Source organism: Zootoca vivipara, chromosome 7 (assembly GCF_963506605.1).
Source record: "Zootoca vivipara chromosome 7, rZooViv1.1, whole genome shotgun sequence".
NCBI classification, from domain to species: domain Eukaryota; kingdom Metazoa; phylum Chordata; class Lepidosauria; order Squamata; family Lacertidae; genus Zootoca; species Zootoca vivipara.
In genome coordinates, this window is record NC_083282.1 from 93,338,907 (window position 1) to 93,363,453 (window position 24,547).

At 49.5% G+C, this 24,547-nt stretch overlaps 1 protein-coding gene across 1 annotated transcript; it reads left to right on the forward strand.

Moving 5' to 3' along the window:
- Positions 1 to 5,267: 5,267 nt before the first annotated feature.
- Positions 5,268 to 23,685, forward strand: CCM2L (CCM2 like scaffold protein). The gene is made up of 10 exons (XM_060277387.1): positions 5,268 to 5,342; positions 9,202 to 9,369; positions 9,715 to 9,798; positions 10,510 to 10,693; positions 13,047 to 13,555; positions 14,466 to 14,601; positions 16,503 to 16,566; positions 18,045 to 18,192; positions 19,784 to 19,922; positions 21,121 to 23,685. Exons 1-10 carry the CDS (start codon positions 5,313 to 5,315, stop codon positions 21,432 to 21,434), a joined length of 1,776 nt encoding a protein of 591 aa, XP_060133370.1. The 5' UTR covers positions 5,268 to 5,312; the 3' UTR covers positions 21,435 to 23,685.
- Positions 23,686 to 24,547: the final 862 nt, after the last annotated feature.

Consider the following 24,547-nt stretch of genomic DNA (forward strand, 5'->3'; position numbering starts at 1 on the left):
ATCCATGAGGAAATCTATTTTTAAAAAACCAGACCTTGTTTCGCTTCGCTCTTAAGCCTTCTCTCCCCAGTTAAAGGCCACCAAGCAACCCAGAAACGAGGATTTCTGGCCCAGGTTGAAGGCTGACGTGCCGAATTTTGAACCTGGGTGCTTCTGTATAGATTTAGGTCTCACTGGAAATGGTAGCACGTGTGGAAGGGGGAAGGAGAGCGGCTTTGCTTTTTAAGAGAAACACTGGTTTGGGGTGAGGGGCAGGGCAGGTGTGTCTTCAGAGGTGCTTTACACACACACACACACACACACACACACACACACACACACTTTTCAAAATGAGGATGCTGAACTCCTGGCTTACACTGGTGCAAATTAGGAGCAGGACTGTCAGATCAGACTTTTAAAAAAGAGGAAAGGGAGGACAAGGACTCTCTGTGGCTGTGATGTTCTGAGATAAGAGCCATTCAGTATCTTCTATGGAGTTATGATGCTCAAGGAAAACCTGTTTTAGAATCCAGAGCCCTGTTTAGGCTTTTTGGCGGGGCCACTCTGATCTATGCCAGGCCAAGAAACTGGCTGACGGGCCAGCCGCTGACCACGGAGGAGGGGCGGAGGACCCCACATGGACACATTCCCCCCTCCCCATCCATGCCTCCCTCCCCTTCTCCCTCCGCCCTCCTGGGATCTGGTCCTCTCCACCACGTTCTGTACATACATCAAATGCCTCCTTCTTCTCTTGACTCTCCCACGCAGACACATGCCGGGTGGGCGGGAGGAGCCGAGGATCTGTACTGAGACTCTTTTGTATACCACAAACTTTTTGTATATTTTTAATTCTGCTGCAACATGATATTAAAATTCATTTCAATAAAGCCTGCCTTGGTGTGGCTCTTTCTTCTCCCTCCTGCTGCTTTCTCTTCTCCTCTGCAGGGCACCCACACTTCTAATTGCCATTAGGGAATAGCTTGCAAAACATAGCATGCAATCCACTTGTGGAACTCATTGACACAGGATATGATGAGAATCACTCACTTAGATGGTTTAAAAACAGATCAGACTCCGGAGGGGGGGACAATGACTCTGGACAACCTCTTTATTGACAATTCACCCAGATTTGTTTGCAGAAAACTTGCAGGGAGATTATACTCTACCCCAGCGTTTCTCAACCGGTGTTCTGCGGCACACTACTGTGCCGCGAGACGCTGGCTAGTGTGCCGCGACGAGAAGGGCAATTTGCATTGTCACGTCGCTGACCCGCCGGAAAGGAAGCCGTCGTGACCCGGCCGGCTTCCTTTCTGGCGGGTCAGTGCTGTTTATTGGCGGCCGCCAGGCACGTGACAATGCAAATCGCCCTTCTCGTCGCCGCACATCGCGGCAAAATTTAGAGTCGGCATCCAGCCGGAGGCCAGAGAGGGCGCCGCCGCCTGGGGAGGAGGAGGCAGGCGGGGAAGGCTGCGCAGGGCTTCCCTTCTGATGACTGAGGGCCACAATGGCTAAAGGTGAACCTCAGTGTTCCTAAGCAGTGTATCTGAGGGCAGGTTGACACTTGGGCAAAAAAAAAATGAAAGGCACAAATACAGGATGGGAGACACCTGGCTTGAGAGCAGTACATGTGAAAAGGATCTAGGATCTTGACATGAGTCAGCAGTGTGATGCAGCAGCTAAAAAAAGCCAATGCAATTCTGCACTGCATCAATAGGAGTATAGCATCTAGATCAAGGGTAGTAATAGTACCAGTGTATTCTGCTCTGTTCAGACCTCACCTGGTGTACTGTGTCCAGTTATGGGCATCACAGTTCAGGAAGGATACTGACAAGCTGGAACGTGTCCAGAAGAGGGCAACCAAAATGGTCAAAGGCCTGGAAACGATGCCTTATGAGGAACGGCTTAGGGAGCTAGGTATGTTTAGCCTGGAGAAGAGAAGGTTAAGGGGTGATATGATAGCCATGCTCAAATATATAAAAGGATGCCATATAGAGGAGGGAGAAAGGTTGTTTTCTGCTGCTCCAGAGAAGCGGACACGGAGCAATGGTTTCAAACTACAAGAAAGAAGATTCTATCTAAACATTAGGAAAAACTTCCTGACAGTAAGAGCTGTTCGGCAGTGGAATTTGCTGCCAAGGAGTGTGGTGGAGTCTCCTTCTTTGGAGGTCTTTAAGCAGAGGCTTGACAGGCATATGTCAAGAATGCTTTGGTGGTGTTTCCTGCTTGGCAGGGGGTTGGACTGGATGGCCCTTGTGGTCTCTTCCAACTCTATGATTCTATGATTCTATGATTCTATGATTCTATGATTCTATGATTCTATGATCCTATGATTCTGTGACACGCGCAAGCAGGATCCTAAGTGCAAGCAGGATCCTAAATGCAGCCCGCAGCTCCACAAACCAAACAGCCAATTCAGTGTTGCTTCTTTAGAGACCTAAGAGACCCAAACAGCTGCTTGCAGAGGCGTTCAGAGTTTCAACGTGCTCAGAAGTTTTAACAAGGTTTAAGGAGCCCTCCACAAACAAACCTCCATTCTCTTTCAAAATCAAAGCCATGCTCCCCCACTTTCCACTCTGTCTTGAGCGGGTCTCTGAAAGTGGAGAAGCAGAAAAGGGTCCTCTTTTCCCTTCCACTCTGGATTCTCTGCCCCCCCCCCCACAGGGTGTAGATCTTTCTGGTTCCACCGTAACTGAAGAGAATGCAAGGAGGGGCAGTACATAAAAACATAACAGCCTGCTGGATCAGACCAATGGCCCACCCAGTCCAGCATCCTGTTCTCAAATGGGACAGCCACATGCCTGTAGGAAACCTGCAAGCAGGATCCGAGCACAAGTGCCCTCTCTCCTTCGGGGCTTTCCAGCAGCTGGCATTCGGAAGCATTGCTGCTCAACTAGCAGCCTAAACCCTGTTCCCCTCCTCCTATGCAAGTGAGATCTATAGTTTAAGTATGTACTGCATGAAAAGGTAGTATGCAGCTAGGCAGATTTGCCTTGGGTTTTCCTTTGGGGGGTGGATTTGCCCCTGTTTTGGGAAATCCAAAGTCACTAGACACACAAAAAATGTGAGGTTGGTTCTGGCTGAGGGTAACGTCAATGAGAATGATGCCCAGAAATCTTGGATTCAAATCACCCCTGCAACTTATGGTCAAGCCAAGTTTGGACAAGCCCCTCTGACTCCCAGCTGCCAGGAACTCTCTTGCCTTTACTTCCTGCTTGTGGGAAGTGATGTGCTCTTTAAACAGTCGTGGCTTCCCCCAGAGAATTCTGGGAGCTGTAGTTTGTTAAGGGCACTGAGGGTTGTTAGGAGACCTACAATTCCCAGAATTCCCTGCGAAGAGGGCTTGATTGTTAAACCATTCTGGGAATGGTAGCACCCAGGAGGGACCGTAGTTACTCTTTAGCACCTTTAACAAACTACAGCTCCCAGAATTCTTTGGGGTAGCCGCTAGGGTTGCCAGACTCAATAGTGGACAGGACTTCTGTGCCTTTAATTGCCCTGCTCTCTTTTGAGTCTGGAAACCTTAAAGAGAAACCAGCAGACCCATTGCTTGGAAATTAAACAAAGGGTCTGCTGGTTTCTCTTCAAGGTTTCCGGACTCAAAAGAGAGCAGGGCAATGAAAGGCACAGAAGTCCGGTCCTCTATTGAGCCTGGCAACCCTAGTAGCCGCGGCTGTTCAGTGTGGTATCATGGCACTTTAAATGCATGGTATGGCTTCAGCCGGAGCCGACAGGGCTGTTTTTATGGTCTTCCTTCTTAGGGGTCATTTGCAAGGTCGCAGGCCTTTATTCCAGATTAATGCAAAGATCAGATGCCTGCAACACAGGAGAGGTCTCTTGGTGGCTACTAGCCATGATTACGCTTGTCATCTGACCGGCTCTTGGCTGGCTCTCTGCCGCTTCTCATGTCCAGGCTTCCTGCCATTTCAAGCAATTAAAAAGAGAGAGAGACAGCTAAGTTACCAGCTGCGTTCAGAGCTGTTGCCATTTCTGGACAAAGGAACAGCGCCTATCTGTTGCAGGAGGGGAGAGGAGGTGCCGACTTCCAACATTTCTCCCCACGGCAGAGAAAAACAAAATCATCTGTTGTTGTAGGGTGGAGGCGAGGGCTCGGCGCCTTCTCGCATTCTGCCTCAAAGAAGTCCCTGAATGAAATCCTGGTGCCCTCGAGCTGTTCTGGACTACAGTACCCATCAGCCTCAGCCGGCAGAGATGATTTCCATGTACGTCCCACACCCAGGAGATTCCATTCTTCCTGACCTTTGTCTTGCAGGAGGGTTAGACTAGATGACCCTCAGAACCCTTTCCAACTCTACAGCTCTACGACTTGACCGGTGTTCTGTTCCCACTGGAAAACACTTGTCTTTCTTGTTTCCAGGCTTGTCCTCACTCCCACCCCCACTCCTATACCTAGAAACCACAGGTCCAAGCAGTTTTGCTTTCTCCCAGAAAGCCCATTCTTTAGCACTAAAGGTAAAGGGTAAAGGGACCCTGTGACCATTAGGTCCAGTCATGACCGACTCTGGGGTTGCGCGCTCATCTCGCATTATTGGCCGAGGGAGCTGGCGTATAGCTTCCAGGTCATGTGGCCAGCATGACAAAGCCGCTTCTGGCAAACCAGAGCAGCACATGGAAACGCCGTTTACCTTCCCGCTGTAGCGGTTCCTATTTATCTACTTGCATTTTGACGTGCTTTCGAACAGCTAGGTTGGCAGGAGCTGGGACCAAGCAACGGGAGCTCACCCTGTTGCAGGGATTCGAACCGCCGACCTTCTGATCAGCAAGCCCTAGGCTCAGTGGTTTAACCACAGCGCCACCTGGGTCCCTATTCTTTAGCACTAAATCAGAGCAAATGTCAATCTGGATAAAACCTAGTTGGCATTTGCTGTGATTCAGCAGTAAACAGTGGGTTTATCCTGGGGGAAAGTGGCAGGGCAAGAGGAATTGTGGATGAACCTAGAAACTTCACGCTGCCTTGTTATTCCACCCAGCCCCCTGCACAGAGGTTTTTGAACAGAGGTTGGTTGGCAACCTAGCAAGGATTCTTTAGCTGTGATTCCTGCATTGCTGAGGGTTGGACTGGATGAGCTTTTGGGGGGGACCTCTCCATTCTACACTTGGATCATTCTCCGACATCCAAGAGCCCTTCCGAGCCCCCTTTCTGTTCCACAGCAGCTCCATCTGGTTATCAATCCCCAGGAGGGGCAGGAACTTGGCAATTTGACATCAGGGCCGGTCGTTTGGTGGAGTTTCCGAAACAGGATGGAGGAAACAAAGGATGGCTGGCGTAAAGGAAAAGCCGCCTTCCTGGGGCAGGAGCAGAGCGAGGACGAGGCATGGAGCATGAAGCAAAGAAAGGCAAGAAGGTGAGTGCGGGGTGGAGGGGGGCAAATGCCGTATGGGGGTGCTTTTCTGTAAGTGGGTGTTGGGTGCTTTGTGGGGTGGGGGGACGACACATCAGTTTCCAGCTCTCCAACCTGACCTGATGTGGCAGGCTGAGTTGTGGCCCCGGGTGCAAAACAGATCCTTGGATCTTTTAAGGGAGCGTGCGGCAGCAAAGTGTATAGTCCAGGTGTTTCAGACTAAAACTCCTATGTGTTGTAGTCTGAAACATCTGGCAGGCACCAGGCTGGCATGGGCTGTGTAAGGGATTCGGGGAACCCCGACTGCCCTATGCGAACGCCACACAGCCTTTCCCCTAAGCCACAAAAAGGATACGGCCCTTAGAAAGGAGGAGGAGGAGCCAGCAAAGAAAGATGCCACTACTGTACTGTCAGCACGCAGTGAAAGGAGACAGCCATGTGCCACGGAATCTATTTTAGAACCGTTTCCATCACTGTTTTCTGCCCAGCCCCAGCCCCATGCTGCTATCCGGCTTCTCCCAGAGCTTTGATTGAGCTGGCCCCAGAATTTCATCCTGCAAGTTGAGTGCCAGGGTTTGCAAAAAATAAGTGCAATGCATGAGAGCAAACTGAGTAATTACCTGTAACTTTAATCCATCTTGGGTTAGGTGGCAGGGCTCTGATGCTGGGATTGGTGCCCAGCACTTTCAGATTTTAGAAACAAACTGCTACACATCAGAATGTAGGAAGCTGCCTTGGACTGAATCAGATCACTGGGTCACCTCTCTTGGTACTGCTCACACTGGCTGGCAGCAAGTTTTCAGGGCTTCAGATAGCCTATATTCCCAGCCTGACCTTGGGAAGGAATAGTCCTACTCTATTTTTCCTTGGTTAGACCACACCTGGAGTCCTGTGTCCAGTTCTGGGCACCACAATTTAAGAGGGATATTCACAAGCTGGAAGGTGTGCAGAGGAGGGCAACCAAGATGATCAAGGGTCTGGAAACCAAGCCTGATGAGGAACGGTTGAGGGAGTTGGGTATGTTTAGCCTGGAAAAGAGGAGGATGGGAGGAGACAGGAGAACCATCTTTAAGTATCTGAAGGGCCGTCACACGGAAGATGGAGCAAACTAGCTTTCTCCTCGTCCAGAGGGAGGCACCCGAACTTACAAGAAAGGAGATTCTGATCAAACCTTAGGAAGATCTTTCTGATGGAAAGAACTGTTCAGCAGTGGAACAGACGTTCTTGGGCTCTCCTTCACTGGAGGTTTTTAAACAGAGGTTGGGGGGGAGCATCTGTGAGGGAGTCTTTAGTTGTGATTACATGGGGTTGAAAGGAAAGAGAAAGAGAGAGAGAGAGAGAGAGAGAGAGAGAGAGAGAGAGAGAGAGAGAGAGAGAGAGACATGGGGGTTATGTTCTTTCGTTCTATTGCATAGTGTTTGTGCAGGTAATTCTATGAACTGGGATTCAGCCACAGACTGCTTCAGAATCACCTGAAAGCTGTTCATGGCTCTTCCTTACCTGGCACTGACAGTCTCATTTTGTCACTCACCACAACTGAGATGCCTTCAAGGTGGAGGAGCCCTGGGATTGGGGGGGGATGTACTCTGCACATGATCAGAGGAACTCCCCCAAGACTGAGGCAAACAGGCATTAAACTGGCCCAGCAAGTCCCAGGACGCAGCCCAGGCTCATCTCGAGCCTTGCAAAATCTTTTCAAGGGAAGCAAATGTGCTTGCAATTCTTTGGGAATTGAGGAGCGGGAGGCAATGATGTCTTCTCCCCCGCCCTGCCCATATCCTGAGCAGATGGGCCTGGGTGGCCTTTCCTTGCCCTGTCACGGATCCAGCACCATCCGAAGCCTCTGGGGATACACTTCCCCTCCAGCTACCCAAGGCGAAGCCCAGCTGGCAGCCTGGGCTCCTGGCCGGAAAAACAGCAGCAGCCGATCCCAAGACCAGCGTGTTAAATTGATTTGCTTGGGGCAAAGCGAAGGCAGTTTTTGGGTGCCTGAGGCAGGTGATCCAAATGTCCCCCTGCCTTCTCTCTAACTGTCTAGAGGCCTCCTGATCCGTCATAAGGTTGTCCAGTTGAAGCCCCACAGAAATGAACGGGAGCTGCAAAAGATCCCACGTCAGTGAGATTTTTGCACAGGAAAATTTCTCCAGGCGTGTGTGTCATATCTCCAAACCCCCACACCTGAAGGATCCATCCACCTCACTTTGTGGCCAGGTGACCTGTCAATGGAGAATTCATCTTGATTTGTTTGCAGGGAGATTGGGTAACACCGGCCGGTTAATGAACATGCATTGCGATTTGTTTGTGATGACTGTCTTAATGCAGTGGTTCCCAAACTTTTTTGAGCTGCCTCCCCCTTGGCTCCAAAATGCTGTGGACCCCTGTGCCCTCTACCCTATAGAAAGCATCACCCAGAAGAGTGCTTTGCATGTCCCGCTAAGGAAGATAATACAGTAACACAATAAAATTCAAAGCAGTGACAAATAATTGCACAAAATCCAATTAAAACAATCAAATTCAATTAAATATGATGGTTTTGAAATCTGATAGTCATTGACCTCTAGTGCCCCCTGCCTCTTAGCATCCCCCACTGCCCCCCAGGAGTCGCTACTGCCCACCTGAGGAAACCACGGGCTCTTTTTAAGGAAAGGGCTGGTGCTGAGATGTTTTTATGATGATCTGTATCTTTCAATAGATTATAGATATAGATAAATTCTATTACTGTGTAATTGTTGCCTGGAAAGCATGGGGCGAAAGGTAAATGTGGATGAGCCCTTAATGTGTGTAACTGGATGAGATTAGCTGGAAACTGAGGCAAAACCTCTGGAGAGAGGAAGGGGCTACCTAGTTGCTTTCTGGGAATGTGAGAGGAGGGTCTGTTTGGGGTGACAGAGGCTGGGCTTCCTTGCCCGGTGTCATTTCCTCTTCCTTCCTATTGATTGCTGTAGCAGGAGCAAAGATAAATAATGCAAAATAGCAATGATATGCAAATTGCATTCAATTAGGCTGCAGGCTTTTTATTTCCTTGATACAGAACTTAATTTGGCCTTCTGGCAGAGAGAGCGCTCAGAGCCATCTGCATTCATCACGGAATCATAGAATTGTAGGGTTGGAAGGGACTCCCAAAGGTTATCTATTCTAGCCCAACCCCCTGCAATGCAGGGATTTCAGCTAAAGCATCTGTGACAGATGACCATCCAACCTCTGCTTGAAAATCTCCACCACCTTGTGAGGGAATCCGCTCCACAGTCCACGGTCAAACAGCTCCTAGTGTCAGAAAGTTATTCTTAATGTTTAGTCGGAATCTCCTTTCTTGTCATTTGAATCCATTGATTCAAGCCTTACCTTCTGCAGCAGCAGAAAACAAGCTTGCACTATTTTCCATGTGATTCCCCTTCAAATATTTGAAGATGGCTATGTCTCCTCTTCTCCCGGCTAACCATACCCAGCTCCTTCAACCGTTCCTCATCAGGCTTGGTTTCCAGACCCTTGATCATCTCAGTCGCCCTCCTCTGCACACCTTCCAGCTTGATCTAGACCAGGGTTTCCCAAACTTGGGTCTCCAACTGCTTGGGGACTACAGTTCCCATCACCCCTGACCACTGGTCCTGCTAGCTAGGGATGATGGGAGTTGTAGTCAAACAACAGCAGGAGACCAAAGTTTGGGGAATCCTGGACTAGGCACTAGACTTCTGTTTATGCCGCCTGGGATTGCATTGGCTTATTTTGCTGCTGCATTGCACTGTTGACTCATGTTTGCAACGAGGGCATCTCCAGCATCTGGGCCACCCGCAGCCCGTTCTCCATCACCCTCCTGTTGTAACTTTACCAATGGGGCCTCCCTTTCTGCCTGCTTCCCCAACAGGGCTTCGTGTCACCCATCAAGAGGCTGGTCTTCCCAAAGGCAGCCCGAAGGCAGGCCCTCAAGAGCAGCCTCTGCCGCCGCCCCCTGCACTCTGTCCCACTCTACCCTCCCGACTATCTCATCGACCCTCAGATCCTCCTGCACGACTACGTGGAAAAGGAAGTGAAGGTGAGGGTGCCCAAGGGGGCTGAGTGCGAAACTTGCTGGTGTCAATGCAGCAACTGAGGGCCATGTGACATATTTTATGCCGATGTGGATTTCGAGCAAAGGGTTTTTCCCTTGCTTCTGCATTTGTGAGAACTCATGCTTTTTGTGTGTTCCTATGCAATTAAAACTTCCAAACTATTTGACAGCCTAAATTACGAAATCATCCCAAAATGACGCAAAGTGTGTTCTGGATCTGCGCAATCTGTCCTCCTCACCCCTCTGCTTTCAGCATGGAACCATCACTTAGGAGATTCCTGCCTTAGTTTTCTTCCACTTTATCGTGGCTTCTTATCTCTTTATCTCCAGTTTTTAGGTCACCTGACTTGGGTAACGACTTCCTTGAACCCCTCCAGCCGTGACGAGCTGCTGCAGCTACTGGACACTGCAAGGGTAACCTTCCAATGTACTTCAATGCACTTTGGTGTTGTTCAATTAACAGTCATATGCTTGGAACGGAAGCTGCCCGCTTGGGAGGACGCAAAGGGATGCAGAGGTCCTGCAGAGACTTGTGACAGGTGCCTCTAGAAAGAACCACTAGGATGAAGAAGTTATGTCCTCATGTCTCGGCTGCCAAAATAACTTAGCCGGCCTGGGATGCTATATATCCCAGGTGCTCCACCCCAGCTGGCAAAACATATTGGACCAGTCCTTCTACTCCCTTTCTGAAGCTACCTCTCTGGTGGTGGCAATCATCAGCATATCTTGCAGCAGTGAAGCATGTATTTTTAGGCTCAGAGACTATTCTGCCTTTCCCTGTGGTGTGTGGCTTGGCTGACTTGCCTGAGTTATCTGAGCCAATTTCATAGAAGTGTGGAGTTGGGAGGAACCCCAAGAGTGAAAGAATAATAGAATTGTAGAGTTGGAAGGGACCCCCAAGGCTCATCTGGTCCAACCCCCTGCAATGCCTACCTGTGCTTTTCTGCATTGATGGGATGGCCTCATAGTCCAGTTTCCCCCAACTTGGAGTCCTCCAGAGGCTGATGTGAGTTGTGGTCCAGAGCAGCTGGCCTGGAGGACTACAGCTGAGTCCTTCCCAGGGATGCGAAACTGGGCACCATTTAATGGGCTCCTACCCCCCTTTTTGCTTCACCTTTCCTGCAGCAATTGAAGGAGCTTCCTCTGAAGACAACCCCAGAGCAGGATAGCATATTGAGCCTTTCAGCCCGCTGCCTGCTTCTTACCTGGAGGGACAACGAGGAGCTGATCCTGAGGATCCCCACCCATGAAATTGCAGCTGCTTCCTACCTGCGGGACGATGCCCTGCACCTCCTGGTGCTCAAAACAGGTGTGGGTCGGTTCAGGTAACCTGGGGGATTCCCGACTAGAGAATTCTCACCTGGTTGAAAATGGACCAGGCCACTTCCAAGCCATGGGCCTCAGGGCAGAATATGTGTTTCTGCATGTGCTGGCTCAGTTGGTACACACTTATTTGCAATATCTTTTCCCTTTTCTCTTGCCATAATTTTTACTGGGATTTTTATGGAATTGATACAAAGAAGTACCAAGAACAAGTCAAAACATTTCTCCTGAGCTCAGGTGTTCAACTAGGATAACCGGCTCTCCTTGGCTATACAGTGGTACCTCAGTTTATGAACACAATTGGTTCCGGAAGTCTGTTCATAAACTGAAGCGTTCATAAACTGAAGTGAACTTTCCCATTCAAAGTAATGGAAAGTGGATTAATCTGTTCCAGACGGTCCACGGAGTACTTAAACTGAAGCGTTCATAAACTGAAGCGAACTTTCCCATTGAAAGTAATGGAAAGGGGATTAATCCGTTCCAGACGGGTCTGCGGAGTAAGCGTACTTAACCCGAAGCATGGGTGTAATTGGTTCCAGAAGTCTGTTCATAAACTGAAGTGTTCATAAACTGAAGTGAACTTTCCCATTGAAAGTAATGGAAAGTGAATTAATCCGCTCCAGATGGGTCTGCGGCGTTCGTAAACCGAACATTCGTAAACCGAGGTGTTCATAAACCGAGGTTCCACTGTAATGTGTGAATGTGCAGGATTTGTTCACCCAGTTACTTATAGCAGCATGGGTCTCCCATTGCCAAAACGCAGTCTTGTTTTGCAACAGTTACAAGTGTGCCCTCTTGTTGCCAACTTGAAAGCAAATGAGCATTACTATCTCTCAGCCTAAATAAAAAAATTCCTTCAGTAGCACCTTAAAGACCAACTAAGTTTTTATTTTGGTATGAGCTTTCGTGTGCATGCACACTTCGTCAGATATCTCTCAGCCTAACCTGCGTCACAAGGTTGTTCTGAGGTTAGACCAAGAAAAATCCATTCACTATTATCCTGAAAGGTTAGAGATAAGCAAGTACAGCCTCTTCTCCACTGGAGTTCCCTAAGCACCACCGCTTGTTGTGCATAAAATCAGAAAATTGCAGAGGCAGAAGGGACCCAGAGGGTCATCTAGTTCAACCCCCCTGCAATGCAGGAGGAATCAAAACTAAAGAATCCCTCTGCTTAAAAACTTCCAAAGGAAAGAGAGTCCACCACCTTCCGAGGGAGTCTGTGTTAGAGTTGTTCCCTGATCTGGACCTTGCGTACAAATGATGTGTCTCCACTGCAATAAAGTCCTTCAAAGTTTTACTGCGGTTCAGTAAACTTTCCTCGCTCTGGTCCCAAAGGGAGATCCCAAGAAGTTCTCTGCAACCAGCTGCTGCTGCTACAATGGAACCTCGGTTTTCGAACGTAATCCATTCCGGAAGACCGTTTGACATCTGAAATGTTGAAAAACCGAGGCACAAATGGCTGTTGGCAAATTCAATCGAGAAAACGGAAAAACACGCAGCAGAAGCCGTTCGACTTCCGAGGCGCGTTTGGAAACGGAAGCATTTACTTCCGGGTTTTCGGCGTTCCGGTTCCGAAACGTTTGTCAATGTAGACGTTCGAGAACCAAGGTTCCACTGTACTAGCTGACATGGACTGGCTGGATGCAGAGGAGGGGTGGAAGGCACCAGCTGAGGAACCCCCAAGGGAAGAAAATTCAGAGCCAGGGGGTTGGTGGTGGGAGGGAGATGAGTGGTCAAAGGGAGAAGCAGGAGAAGACTGAGAGGAGGAGGTTTCAGCAGCATTTAGTGAGCTTTTCTTGGACACTGTACTTCTGCTGATGCAGCCTAGAATAGCACGGGCCTTTTTTGCTGCTACATCACAGTGCTGGCTCAGGTTAAGCTTGAGTTGTTGTTGTTGTTGTTGTTGTTGTTGTTGTTGTTTCCGAGCACAGTTCAAAGTGTTGGTGCTGACCTTTAAAGCCCTAAACGGCCTCAGTCCGGTATACCTGAAGGAGCATCTCCACCCCCATCGTTCTGCCCGGACACTGAGGTCCAGCGCCGAGGGTCTTCTGGCGGTTCCCTCGCTACGAGAAGCCGAGTTACAGGGAACCAGGCAGAGGGCCTTCTCGGTAGTGGCACCCACCCTGTGGAATGCCCTCCCACCAGAGGTCAAAGGGAACAACAATTACCAGGCCTTTAGAAGGCATCTCAAGGCAGCCCTGTTTAGGGAAGCTTTTAATGTTTGATGGATTTCTGTATTTTAATGTTTTGTTGGAAGCCGCCCAGAGTGGCTGGGGGAACACGGCCAGATGGGCGGGGTATAAATAATAAATTGTTGTTGTTGTTGTTGTTGTTTCCAGGCTTGGGAGTGGACCCAGTTCCTGCAGGAGGTAGCTTGGATGTTTACCCTGGAAGCCCCCAGGAGAAGAAATTCCCCGGAGGGCCAGCTGAGAAGAGACCAGCAGAGCGCCGGCAGCTGGGGGGCACGATGGAGCGACGCCACACCATCTGCAGCCTGGACTGGAAGATGGCCCGGGGCGGGCCGGATGGCAGGCCCAGCGGAGGGGGGAGCCTGGAGCGGAAGCAGGGCACGGGCAGCTGGGAGAAGAGGCAGGGTCCCGCAGATGGCAGGCCTTTCGGGAGCTGGGAGCGCCGGCAGACCTACAGCGGGAGCTGGGAGCGCCGCCCCACGGGCAAAGCTGGGGGCAGCTGGGAGAGGAGGCGGCAGGCCTACAGCGGGAGCTGGGAGAGGGGCAAGACCTGGGGCAGCTGGGAGCGCCGGTGGCACACCGGGAACAACCCCCTGGACCCCAAGGAGCCCAGCCCTGAAGCCTACTGCAATCTCATCATCCTGGCTGTGGCTAACAGGGTGAGTGGCCAGGAGCCCGGTCTCGTCCTCCCTTCAAAATAGACAATCCCTCTCTCTTTCATCTTTTTAAAAGCTTTTTTATGAATCAACAAGATAAAAAAAAGTTCTGTATAAAAACTAAAGCAGAAAAAGAAGAGGGGGCGGAGCATGTATATGAAAACAAAAAAAGGAGGAAAAAAGAAAAAGGCAGCCCTGGATAGGGACGTTTTTTAATGTTTAATGTTTTATTACTGTATTTTTTTATATGTTAGAAGTCACCCAGAGTGGCTGGGGCAACCCAGTCAGGTGGGCAGGTTAATAATAATAATAATAATAATAATAATAATAATAATAATAATAATACTGTACTGTAATGGAATAGTTCTAGTTACAGGTGGGTAGCCGTGTTGGTCTGAGTCGAAGAGGGTGGGGGGGTGGGAATGGGTGATGGGCTTATAGGAGTGGTAAACCTGTTGATGGCTGTTAACGACTGCTGATGACTGCATTATGCATGATCAAGCTTTCTTTAGCGCCTCAGCCCTTGCTCCCCCCCCCCCGCAGGAACAATTGCAGTCATCAGCAGTCGTTAACAGCCATCAACAGGTTTACCACTCCTATCAGCCCATCACCCATTCCCACCCGCCACCCACCCTCTGAATATACATAAGGGTCTGGTGGATTCTGTTTCAGTGTATCTGACGAAGTGTGCATGCACACGAAAGCTCATACCAAAATAAAAACTTAGTTGGTCTTTAAGGTGCTACCGAAGGAATTTTTTTATTTTGTAATGGAATAGGACATCCCTATTTTCATTGGAGGAATGTTGGAGGGTATGATATACCACCTAAAAAACCACATCCTCTAGACTGGTCACAAATGATCAAGCAACTCAGGAACGTGGATCTGACTGCCCTTTCTCCCTTGGGTGCAGGACATGGCAGAGGAATCTTGTGCTCTCATCTGCCAGGTTTTCCAGATCATCTACGGGGACCAAACCATTGAGTGTGTGGACCGGGCTGGCTATCACTACACATCCACCATGAAGCGTCCTTGGCTTTCTAGCCGGAGTGAGTACATACGCAACCGCCTTAGACAGAGTCAGCTCATTTATTTATTTGAACAATTTATATACCCCTTAACTGCAAGCATCTCTAAGCAAATTACAAAGTTGCAATAGGGAAAAAATCAGTTAAAACTATTCAAACAAATATAAATGCATGCTGGAATGAAGAATTTGAGCAGAGAGGGGACATGTCTGACCTCAACTGGAAAGGAGTTCCATAAAATTGGGTGCATGATACTTTTGCGTTTTCTTTCTTTGGCAATCCCACGTAGCCGAGTAAGATTGACTTCCATGAGCACAGTCTTAATGGTGTGTCCATAGGTGACCGTGGAGGCCAATTTTGGATCCACACAGGGGCGTAGCTAGTTCCTCTGGTACCCAGTGCAGCGGGGGTGGGGCAACCTGCCCATGGGGCCGCCGTCGCCTCTGCCATGAGCCTCGTGCGGGCACAGCCACCACCGCAGCCGCTGCTGCGAGTCTTGCGCAGGACCCCCCCCCCGGCAAATGGATCGAAACCTCGGCAATCCGCCGGGAGTGACAAGATTGCTCCCCGAGCAGATCAGCGTGGAGGCAATCCGCCCGGGGGGGCAAACTTGTCACCCTCCTTAGGCATGACACCCGGGGCGGGGCGCCCCTCCACCGCCCCATATCCCTACGCCAATGCACAGTGGGGACATAGGTTTCCAGGCGGAAGTTGATCATGGTGAAGGTTTGCCAAGCGTGCCTTCCTCTTAGCACGTTTCTCCCTTTTGTCCTGAATTTGAGTGACACCTTTGGTAAAGGGTGTTCTCCAATTGGAGCACTCACATGTCAGTGTTTCCCGGTTGTCGATGTTTATACTACATTTTTTTTAAGATTTGCCTTGAGAGAGTCTTTAAACCTCTTTTGTTGACCACCAGCATTACACTTTCCATTTTTAAGTTCGGAATAGAGTAGCCTAGTTGCATTGGAAGACGATCATCAGGCATCCGAACAACATGACCAGTTCAACGAAGTTGACATTGAAGAATCAATACTACCCTAGTATTGTCTGCTGTGACCAGCAGTGATTGAACTCTTGTGCCCAAAACTAGATATGGGTCTTCAGATGAGTAGAACAGTGCCATTGGTTCCTGAATCTCATTGCAAGCAAACATTTTTTTTAGCATTGCAAACATCCTTTGGTTAGTGATTTTAAAAAAAAACTGGTGGAAAGAGGTTTATGGGTGCCTTCCATATGCTTTAGCCTATGACTTGCCTCATCCCTGACCATTGCGCTTGGCTGACTGTGGATAATGGGTGTAAGGGGGAGGGTTTATAGAGAACCCCCCCCCTCATCCGAAGCAGCACATCTCCCAGCAGTCATGAGAGCGAAGGGTCTGATGGAGGGAGTCAGGAAACGGAAAGGAAGTGCCAGGGCTCTGGCAACATCCAAGAGCCCCTACTCCATAGGCAGGGAGAGAGGGAGGCGGAAAGAGAGGACAGGAATCGGTCAGACCGAAGACCCGTCTCCCCGATGCCGGAATTGAGGAGGAGGAGGAAAGGGATGCGCTTCTCAGTTCCGAGGCTTTTATGTTGGTCAAGAACGCGAAGGGGGGCAGTGACGGAATCTGACTTGAGCGAGTAGACATGAAACCAGCAGTTCGTTCCACTGTAAATAATGTGCACTAATAAAAACGTCTGAAAGACAAGCATGTGGAAGGTCTTTACTCAAGAGTAGTCACAACAACCCTGACAATGGGATTTGTAGTCCAAAAACTCTGCCAAGTACTGCATGGGCTGCCCCTGGGCCACCTGGTGGTTGCAAAGTGATGAGCACCAGGGCCACAGATTTGAAGAGGACAGGATGGAGGGTTGAGGTCTGGCAGCGCAGAAACCTGTTTTCCTATACTATCCCGTATCACCCCTTGTGTTGTCTGCTTCCAGGTGAGAGCTGTCGGACGGATGGGACGTACGGCTATGATGCTGATTTCAGCTGCTGTAGCTCTTTGTGAGTCTTGCCCCCCCCACCTCTAATAACAAGCGGGATGTTTGGCTGGGGCTGATGGGAGTTGTAGTCCAAAATGGCTGCACCAACTGGGGCTGATGGGAGTTGACATCGGAACAGTACCTGGTTCTTAAGGCTGACCTGATTTGCCATTTAGTTGGTTATGTTAACCAATTAAGCACCTTTTCATCTGCTTAATCACTTAATCCGCCATGGGATTCTTTAATAAATCATTTCTAAAACTAGTGCAGATAAGATAGCAGGCACCATTTGGGAAGAGCACTTTTCTTCAAAGGCCTTGGACAGCTAGAATGTGCCCTGCTAGGTGTATGTATAGCCTGAGGTCACTTCCTGTTCTATGATCCCAAGGCAGATTTCACCAACCTGGTCCCCTCCAGATATTTTGGGTGACAATTATTATTATTATTATTATTATTATTATTATTATTATTATTCTGGGTGGCTTCCAACAGAATATTAAAATACAATATTGAACATTAAAAGCTTCCCTAAACAGGGCTGCCTTCAGATGTCTTCTAAAAGTCTGGTCGTTGTTTTTCTCTCGCTGAGGGGGCTGATGGGAGTTGTCCAAAATGTCTGTTGACAGGAGCGAGCCAGCAATAAATTGCACTGAGCGAGTTAGAGTTAAATCTTTATTAGCGAAAGCAGGATCTGCACAGGGGCGTCAGGCCTAATGAGCACAGCAACTCATCTCCGGCAGATCTTGCCCCCAAGAAGCAGTTGCTGAGACTGAAGTTCCCTGCCTCCCCACAGCTGCCTAAGTCTCCTCCTCTCCAGGGTTCCCCCCCCAAGCAATCTGAGACTGCGCCTGCATGAAGCTAACTTCTCCCCCGCCCTCTTCATGCCTCTCCTGGTTCTGGGAGACCAGCGCAAAGGGGAGCTCATCACAGCAGAAAGAAAAGACACCCGTGCTTCTTCACCAGCATGAACCATCTCTGTCTCTTGGCCTCCCTCCCGCTTCAGCTTCTGCCTCTGGTTCTGGACTTCTCTCTGCCACAGAATCTCCCTGCTCACCAAGCCCTGTTAGCTCTTCAGCTTCCGACACCTCTTTCCTCCCATTCTCCCCCCCTCTGACCACTCATCGCTGTCCCACTACCAGTCCCCTGACTCTGAGCCTTCTTCCCTTGGCGGTTCCCCAGCAGGTGCCTCCTGCCATTCCTCTGCGTCCAACCAGTCCGTGACAACTATATTGGCTGAGGGGACTGCTGGGAGTTGTAGTCCAAAATGTCTGCGCCGGCTGGGGAATGCTGGGAGCTGTAGTCCGCAATGGCTGCGCTGGCGGTAGGGGCTGATGGGAGTCGTAGTCCACAATGGCCGTGCTGGCTGCAGGGGCTGATGGGAGTTGTAGTCCCAGGGCACAAGATTGGGGAAGTCCAATGCCTCCTCTGCTCTCGGCAACTGGGGAGTGGGGAGGAGAAGGAGACAGGAAGGGTTACTGATCCACTCCCTCCCTCCCACAGCGATGGTTCCCATGACACCTTTGAGGCCTGTTGCAGTGACACTTCGTCCCCCTCCTTCCATCAGTCCCATCACAGCCTGGCCACAGCCTGCAGTGGCAGCGACCAGAGCAATGCCGGCCTGGAGCAGCTGCAGGATTACATGATCACAGTGAGTTGGGTGTGTGGGGGTAGCCTGGGGGGGGTGCACTTTGGGTGCCCTGAATCCATGAGCCTTGCAGTCACTGGGTCATAGCTGCCAAGTTCTCCCTTTTTTTAAGGGAAATTCCCTTATGCTGAATAGGCTTCCTCGCGAGAAAAGGGAAAACTTGGCAGCTATGCACTGGGTGGTGCTCCTGAAACCTCCTCCTGGGAAATGTCCATTAGCATTATTATTGCAAAAATTAAAATCACTACAAAACAAACTATTTCACCTATAGATGTAAACGGAGGCAGCATGATAGAAGTTTATAACAGGCACCCCCAAACTGCGGCCCTCAAGATGTTTTGGCCTACAACTCCCATGATCCCTAGCTAACAGGACCAGTGGTTGGGGAAGATGGGAATTGTAGTCCAAAACATCTGGTGGGCCGAAGTTTGGGGATGCCTGGTTTATAACATTACATGGGCATGGAGCAAGTACATAGAAGATACACACACACACACACACACACACACACACACACACACACACACACACTGCTTTTGGGGAGGACGCAGGGGTACACATACCCCTAAACATTTTGTGAATCTAAGTTTGGTCTCATTGAGGGGCAGTATTTCAATATGAGTAGGAAAATGAGAGGTTTTTTTTAGAAAAACAATTTTTTAAAGAAAAAAAGCACTCTCTCTCTCTCTCTCTGTGTGTGTGTGTGTGTGTGTTACTAAATTTTCTGTTTTACAATTTAAAATACTCATTTTACATCCTTAAGATATCAATGGCGTCCTTTATTCTCTTTCCATGGTTCATTTTACATATCATAAATCCCTGCATAATTTACAAAAACTATACCAATCATTATTCCATTATTTTGTTGTTGTTGTTTAGTCGTTTAGTCGTGTCCGACTCTTCATGACCCCATGGACCATAGCACGCCAGGCACTCCTGTCTTATTCCATTATTGCATCCATCAAAACTTATTTACACCGTTGAATTTATCTTAATGCTGCCGGCATTCTCAGATGTACACAATTATTTCCCCTACGGTATATTCAATAAACATTTTCCAATCTTTAAACATATGTTCTTCTTGTTTTCTTGTTCTATATGTTAAGAAGAAGAAAGTTTCTCTCCCTCTCTAGCAACCCTAGAACTCATGGATTTTGGAAGATTCGAGACAGATGAAAGGAAGGACTTCTGTGGAACTCCCTCCCCCAGGAGGCAGTGGTGGCCACAATTGGGGTGGTTTTGAAATATGATTAGAGAAGTCCATGGAGCAGAAGACTATTGATGGCTCCTATCCAGGATAGTTGCTGGAAGGGGAGAGCTGATGTTGTGCTTGAATCCTGCTTGTGGGTCTAGCTCAGCATCCTGTTCTCACAGTGGCCCACAGTGGGAAAACTGCAAGCATCCAAGCACAAGAGCCCTCTCCCCTCCCCTGGCTTATTTTCCTACCAGTAATTTCATTTATAATCCTTGTCACCCGCTGCCAAAAGGAGAAGTCTGAAAGAGGTGCAAGACGGCTGTTTTTACAGTTCCCTCTTTGCAAATGATAAATGTTCCTCGTTGCAACGTGTCCTGTCTCTTTGCCTCCCCCCCGCAGCTCAGGAACAAACTGACCCCGCAGGAGATACAACAGTTTGCCTTCTTGCTGAGAGAGTACCGGATGGGTCTGGCGGTGGAGGGATACTGTGATGGCCTCCTCCAGCTCTACGGAGAAAAGCGGAAGTTCCTTCTGCTGGGTAAATGAAAAATCTCTGCTTTTGGGTGGGGCAGAAGAGGAAAGAGATGGGGAAATCGCCACTGGGGGAGGTATCATGGGAATTAACAGAGGAGGTCAGGTCAGGTTGTCTGATCATTTAGCTGTGATTCCTGCATTTCAGGGGGTTGGACTAGATGATGCCTGGGGTCCCTTCCAAAACTACAGTGCTATGACCTCAGCCAGGTTTTTCTACTAACTGGCAGCAGCTCTCCAGGGAACTGAGAAGAAGCATCACCTTAAAAACAACAACACCTGGAGGTGTCAGAGGTTGAAACTGGGATGCTCAGCATGGCATATGGTCTCTTGCCACTAAATCCCATCTCATGTTGCAGCACAAAGTCTTCCTGTTCCCCACATTCATTCCCAGTTACCTTTGGCTAATGGATCTCAGGCTCTGCCACGCCTGTCTTTGCAGACCTAATAGTCTCCGCTTTAAAAAACGAAAGCTGAGATTCTCGGGCCCTGGAATTCAAGCGCCACTTTCTGTGCTCATCATCATCATCATCATTATTTATTGAATTTATATAGCGCCCTTTCCCCAGGGGTCTCAGGGTGGTTCACAGAATAAAATCAAGATATAAAACCACAAAATACATAATAAAATTTAAAAAAACAGCCCAATATCCCCCCACACAAAAAAGCCACCACATTTTAAATGTGCATAGGATGTAAATCAGATCAACCAAAGGCCTGGTTAAAAAGGCACGTGATTGCCTGGTGACTAAAGGTGTATAATGAAGGCGCCAGGCGAAGTTCCCCAGGGAGAGCATTCCACAGATGGGGAGCCACTGCAGAGAAGGCCCCGTTCTCGTGTTGCCACCCTCCGGACCTCTCGAGGAGGAGATACACGAAGGAGGGCCACAGAAGATGATCTCAGGGTCCAGGTCGGTTCATATGGAAAGAGGCTGTCCTTGAAGTATTGTGGTCCTTGAGATATTGAGAGAGAGAGAGACAGGCAGGTAGCAAAGAGAGAATGCTAGAAGTCTGTGTTGTGCGATGCAACATGAACCTTGTTTCCTAGGGGCTGGGAAGAGGCTGACCTCCGTGGTGATGAGTTAGATTGGGTGGTGTTTTGCCCTTTGGGGGGATGGCAGGGACGGGCTCCTGGTTACCTGATGGGCCAGGGAGCCTTCGCCCAATCTCCCTCGCATCTTTCCCTGTCTGTTCTGCCTCCCCAGGGATGCGCCCCTTCATTCCCGACCAGGACATCGGCTACTTCGAGGGCTTCCTGGAGAACATCGGCATCCGCGAAGGGGGGATCTTGACTGACAGCTTCGGGCGCATCAAGAAGAGCATGAGCAACACCTCGGCCTCCGCCGTGCGCAGCTACGACAGCTGGTCCTTGCGCTCGGAGTCGGAGTCCTTCAACCGCATGATCACGGACATCACCCACGACATCGAAGCCCTGGCGAGGGATGAGGACGAAGAGGAGGAAGACGGCGATGACAGCAATGGCAGCGGTGACAATGATAATGAAGACAACTACCTGTGAGAAGGGGGGACCACCTAGGCCTGAATGGTGGAGGAGAGCCAGGAACACTGAAAGCTCTTTAATATGAAGTCAGACAATTGGTCCACCTGGCTCAATATGGTCTATACCGACTGGCAGCAGCTCTTTAGGATTTCAGATGGGGGGGGGTCTCTCCCCACCCTACCTGGAGATGCTGGGGGTTGAATTTGGGTCTTTCTGCAATTAAAGCAGATGCTCTACGATGGGGCTGCAGCCCTTTGCATTTATTTTTAGTGGAGGGGCAGCTAATCCTTATTTGAGCCTTCTATTCAGCAAATATCTGGATCCTGCAGACCCTCCAATTGCCCCTATTTGCCAGGGACAGTCCCAGATTTACAGAAGCCATCCCAGTTTCTGATTTGAGCACAGAATGTCCTGCTTATCCTTTGTTGTTGTTGTTGTTGAGTCGTTTAGTCGTGTCCGAGTCTTCGTCACCCCATGGACCATAGCACGCCAGGCACTCCTGTCTTGCACTGCCTCCCGCATTTTGGTCAAACTCATGTTCGTAGCTTCGAGAACACTGTCCAACCATCTCGTCCTCTGACGTCCCCTTCTCCTTGTGCCCTCAATCTTTCCCAACATCAGGGTCTTTTCCAAGGATTCTTCTCTTCTCATGAGGTGGCCAAAGTATTGGAGCCTCAGCTTCACGATCTGTCCTTCCAGGGAGCACTCAGGGCTGATTTCCTTAAGAATGGATAGGTTTGATCTTCTTGCAGTCCATGGGACTCTCAAGAGTCTCCTCCAGCACCATAATTCAAAAGCATCAATTCTTCGGCGATCAGCCTTCTTTATGGTCCAGCTCTCACTTCCATACATCACTACTGGGAAAACCAGTATCCTTGGGGTGTCCCTATTTTCATCAGAGAAATGTAGAATAAGTACAGAACCAAGGAGATAACTATACAGCCTTTAGAAGACATTTGAAGGCAGCCCTGTATAGGGAAGTTTTTTAATGTTTGATTATGTTTTTATATATGTTGGAAGCCTCACAGAGTGGCTGGGGCAGCCCAGTTTGATGGACACGGTATAATTGTTGTTGTTGTTATTGAATAAGACATCCCTATTTTCATCGGAGAAATGTTGGAGGGCATGGATCCTGGCGAGCAAAGGTGAGAGACACCTTTCTATCCCCAGTTGTGAAACTGATCTGCATTGAAACATCCATGTTCAGAGACAGTCTACCATTCAATATCATATGCTGAATGGTGGGGTTGGGAGAAGCCTGTGGAGCTCATGTCCTGCCTTTGTATATCCCAGAAAGATCCGGCTGCGCAATGTGAGAAGCAGGATGCTGGACCAGATGGACTTCTGGCCCGATCCACCAGGAATCATAGAATTGTAGAATTGTAGAGTTGGAAGAGATTCCCAAGGTTCATCTAGTCCAACCCCCTGCAATGCAGGAATTCTGCCTATGTTTTTGCACCTGTCCCACCTATGGCTTGCTCTCTGCAGCTCAAGTTCGTCCTGCTGGTCTGCTAGGTTCAGGAGAGTCCCCCTCGGATGGACTTCCAATGTCTTCTCCTCTTGGCTTCTGCCTTGTGAAGTTGGTCAAGTGCCAAGCAATTTTCAATAGAGCAAGGCTGCCCTCTGCTGGTCGCTTGGAGAACCCTATGCAGTGGGCTTATAAAGTGATACCAAGACAGGTATCACATTGCACCCTCATGTGCAAGTTCTGTTTCCAGACTCAAGCTTTTACAATTTGTGCAATGGCAGGGTTTTTCTTTTGTTTTTGAAATGAGGTTAGAATTTCTTTTAGGAATTGCAATATTTATTTGTTTTCATACTAACAGAAGCTTTCCTGGACTGGTTTTCAGCCCTATGCAATGGCCCTCTCACAACAAAATCATTAAAAGCTTAGGCAGAGCCCAACATTTCTGCAAGTGGACCTCCACTCATACAATGGGACTTCATCCATCCTATCCTTCCCCATTGCCCTACCTCTAACGCAGAGAGGGGAAACTGGGGTCCCTGAAACGTTGCTACACTCCATATCCCATCGTCCCTGCCCACTGGGCCATTCTGGCAGGGGCAGATGGGAGATGGAGTCCAACAACATCTGGAAGCCCCTGGGCTCACCATTCCTGAGGTCTCTGCAATGGCTGCTTTGCAGCTCTGCGGACAGTCCTTGGTTGAGCGAGAGAGTCCTCTAAGCCAGCGTTCTTCGATCTTGGATCTCCTGCCGTTGTTGGACTATATCTCCCATCATCCCAAACAGGGGCGTAGCCAGGATCAAAACTAGGGGGGGGAGCCATGGTCGTTCAGGGGCGGGGCCAGGGCATGGGAGGGGAGGGGCCACAAAGTGAGAATGTGGGCGGGGCTACAGGGCCAGCGGGCACAATGACATCGTGGCGGCGGCAGCGGCGGCCACCTTGTGCTTCTGGGGCTGGCAGCGTTGGCGGCTACCCTGCTTGGCTGGAGAGGACGGGAGGGTTGGGCAGGCGAGAGGGGGTGGCAGGGCGGGCGAGGGCGAGGCAAGGCATGGCCGCACCCACGACGGCTCCGAACAATAGGGTGAAGTGGTGAGCTGTCAAATCTTGCCTGGGGATATCTGCTCCATTGTCTTAACTGCTTAACTACTGGTAGCCACTTTGCTTTATTTATTTGATGTGTTTTTGTTACAGCTGTGTGTCCCCCCCCCCCCAGCAAGTGGAGACTGAGCTGCTCTTGCTAAAGCAAAGCCCTTTCCACTTCAATTTTTGGAGGGGGAAAGTGCTGGTTATGGTCTGTAAAATACATTAATTTTTTGCTTCTGGGGGGGGCAGCTGCCCCCTCCTGCCCCCCCTGCCTACGCCCATCATCCCAAACCAGCTAGTTGGGGATGGTGGGAGTTGTAGTAGCCCAACAAAACCTGGGGACCAAAGGTTTTCTCTGACCTGCAGCAAAGCAGAGCAAGGTCAGTATGAGTCCATTTGGTGGTGCTTTGGGGAACCACGAGAGGGTGCTGTCCTCTCTCCGTAACACCCTACCCTTTTAAGGTTTGTCTAAGGCAGAATGGTTTGCCCCTCGTGGAGCTACAGTTCCCAGCATTGCTAACTACAATTTCCCGGGGTTTTTTGCTGGGTAAGTCATGTGCTTTCAATGAGTGGCTTGTGTGC

Excerpts from the sequence above, each read along its gene's own strand:
- CCM2L (XM_060277387.1), top strand. The coding sequence starts at position 5,313 with ATGGAGCATGAAGCAAAGAAAGGCAAGAAG. Across the intron at positions 10,694-13,046 it reads CCTCCTGGTGCTCAAAACAG|GCTTGGGAGTGGACCCAGTT; the intron begins GTGTGGGTCGGT and ends TGTTGTTTCCAG. Across the intron at positions 19,923-21,120 it reads GCGGAAGTTCCTTCTGCTGG|GGATGCGCCCCTTCATTCCC; the intron begins GTAAATGAAAAA and ends CTGCCTCCCCAG.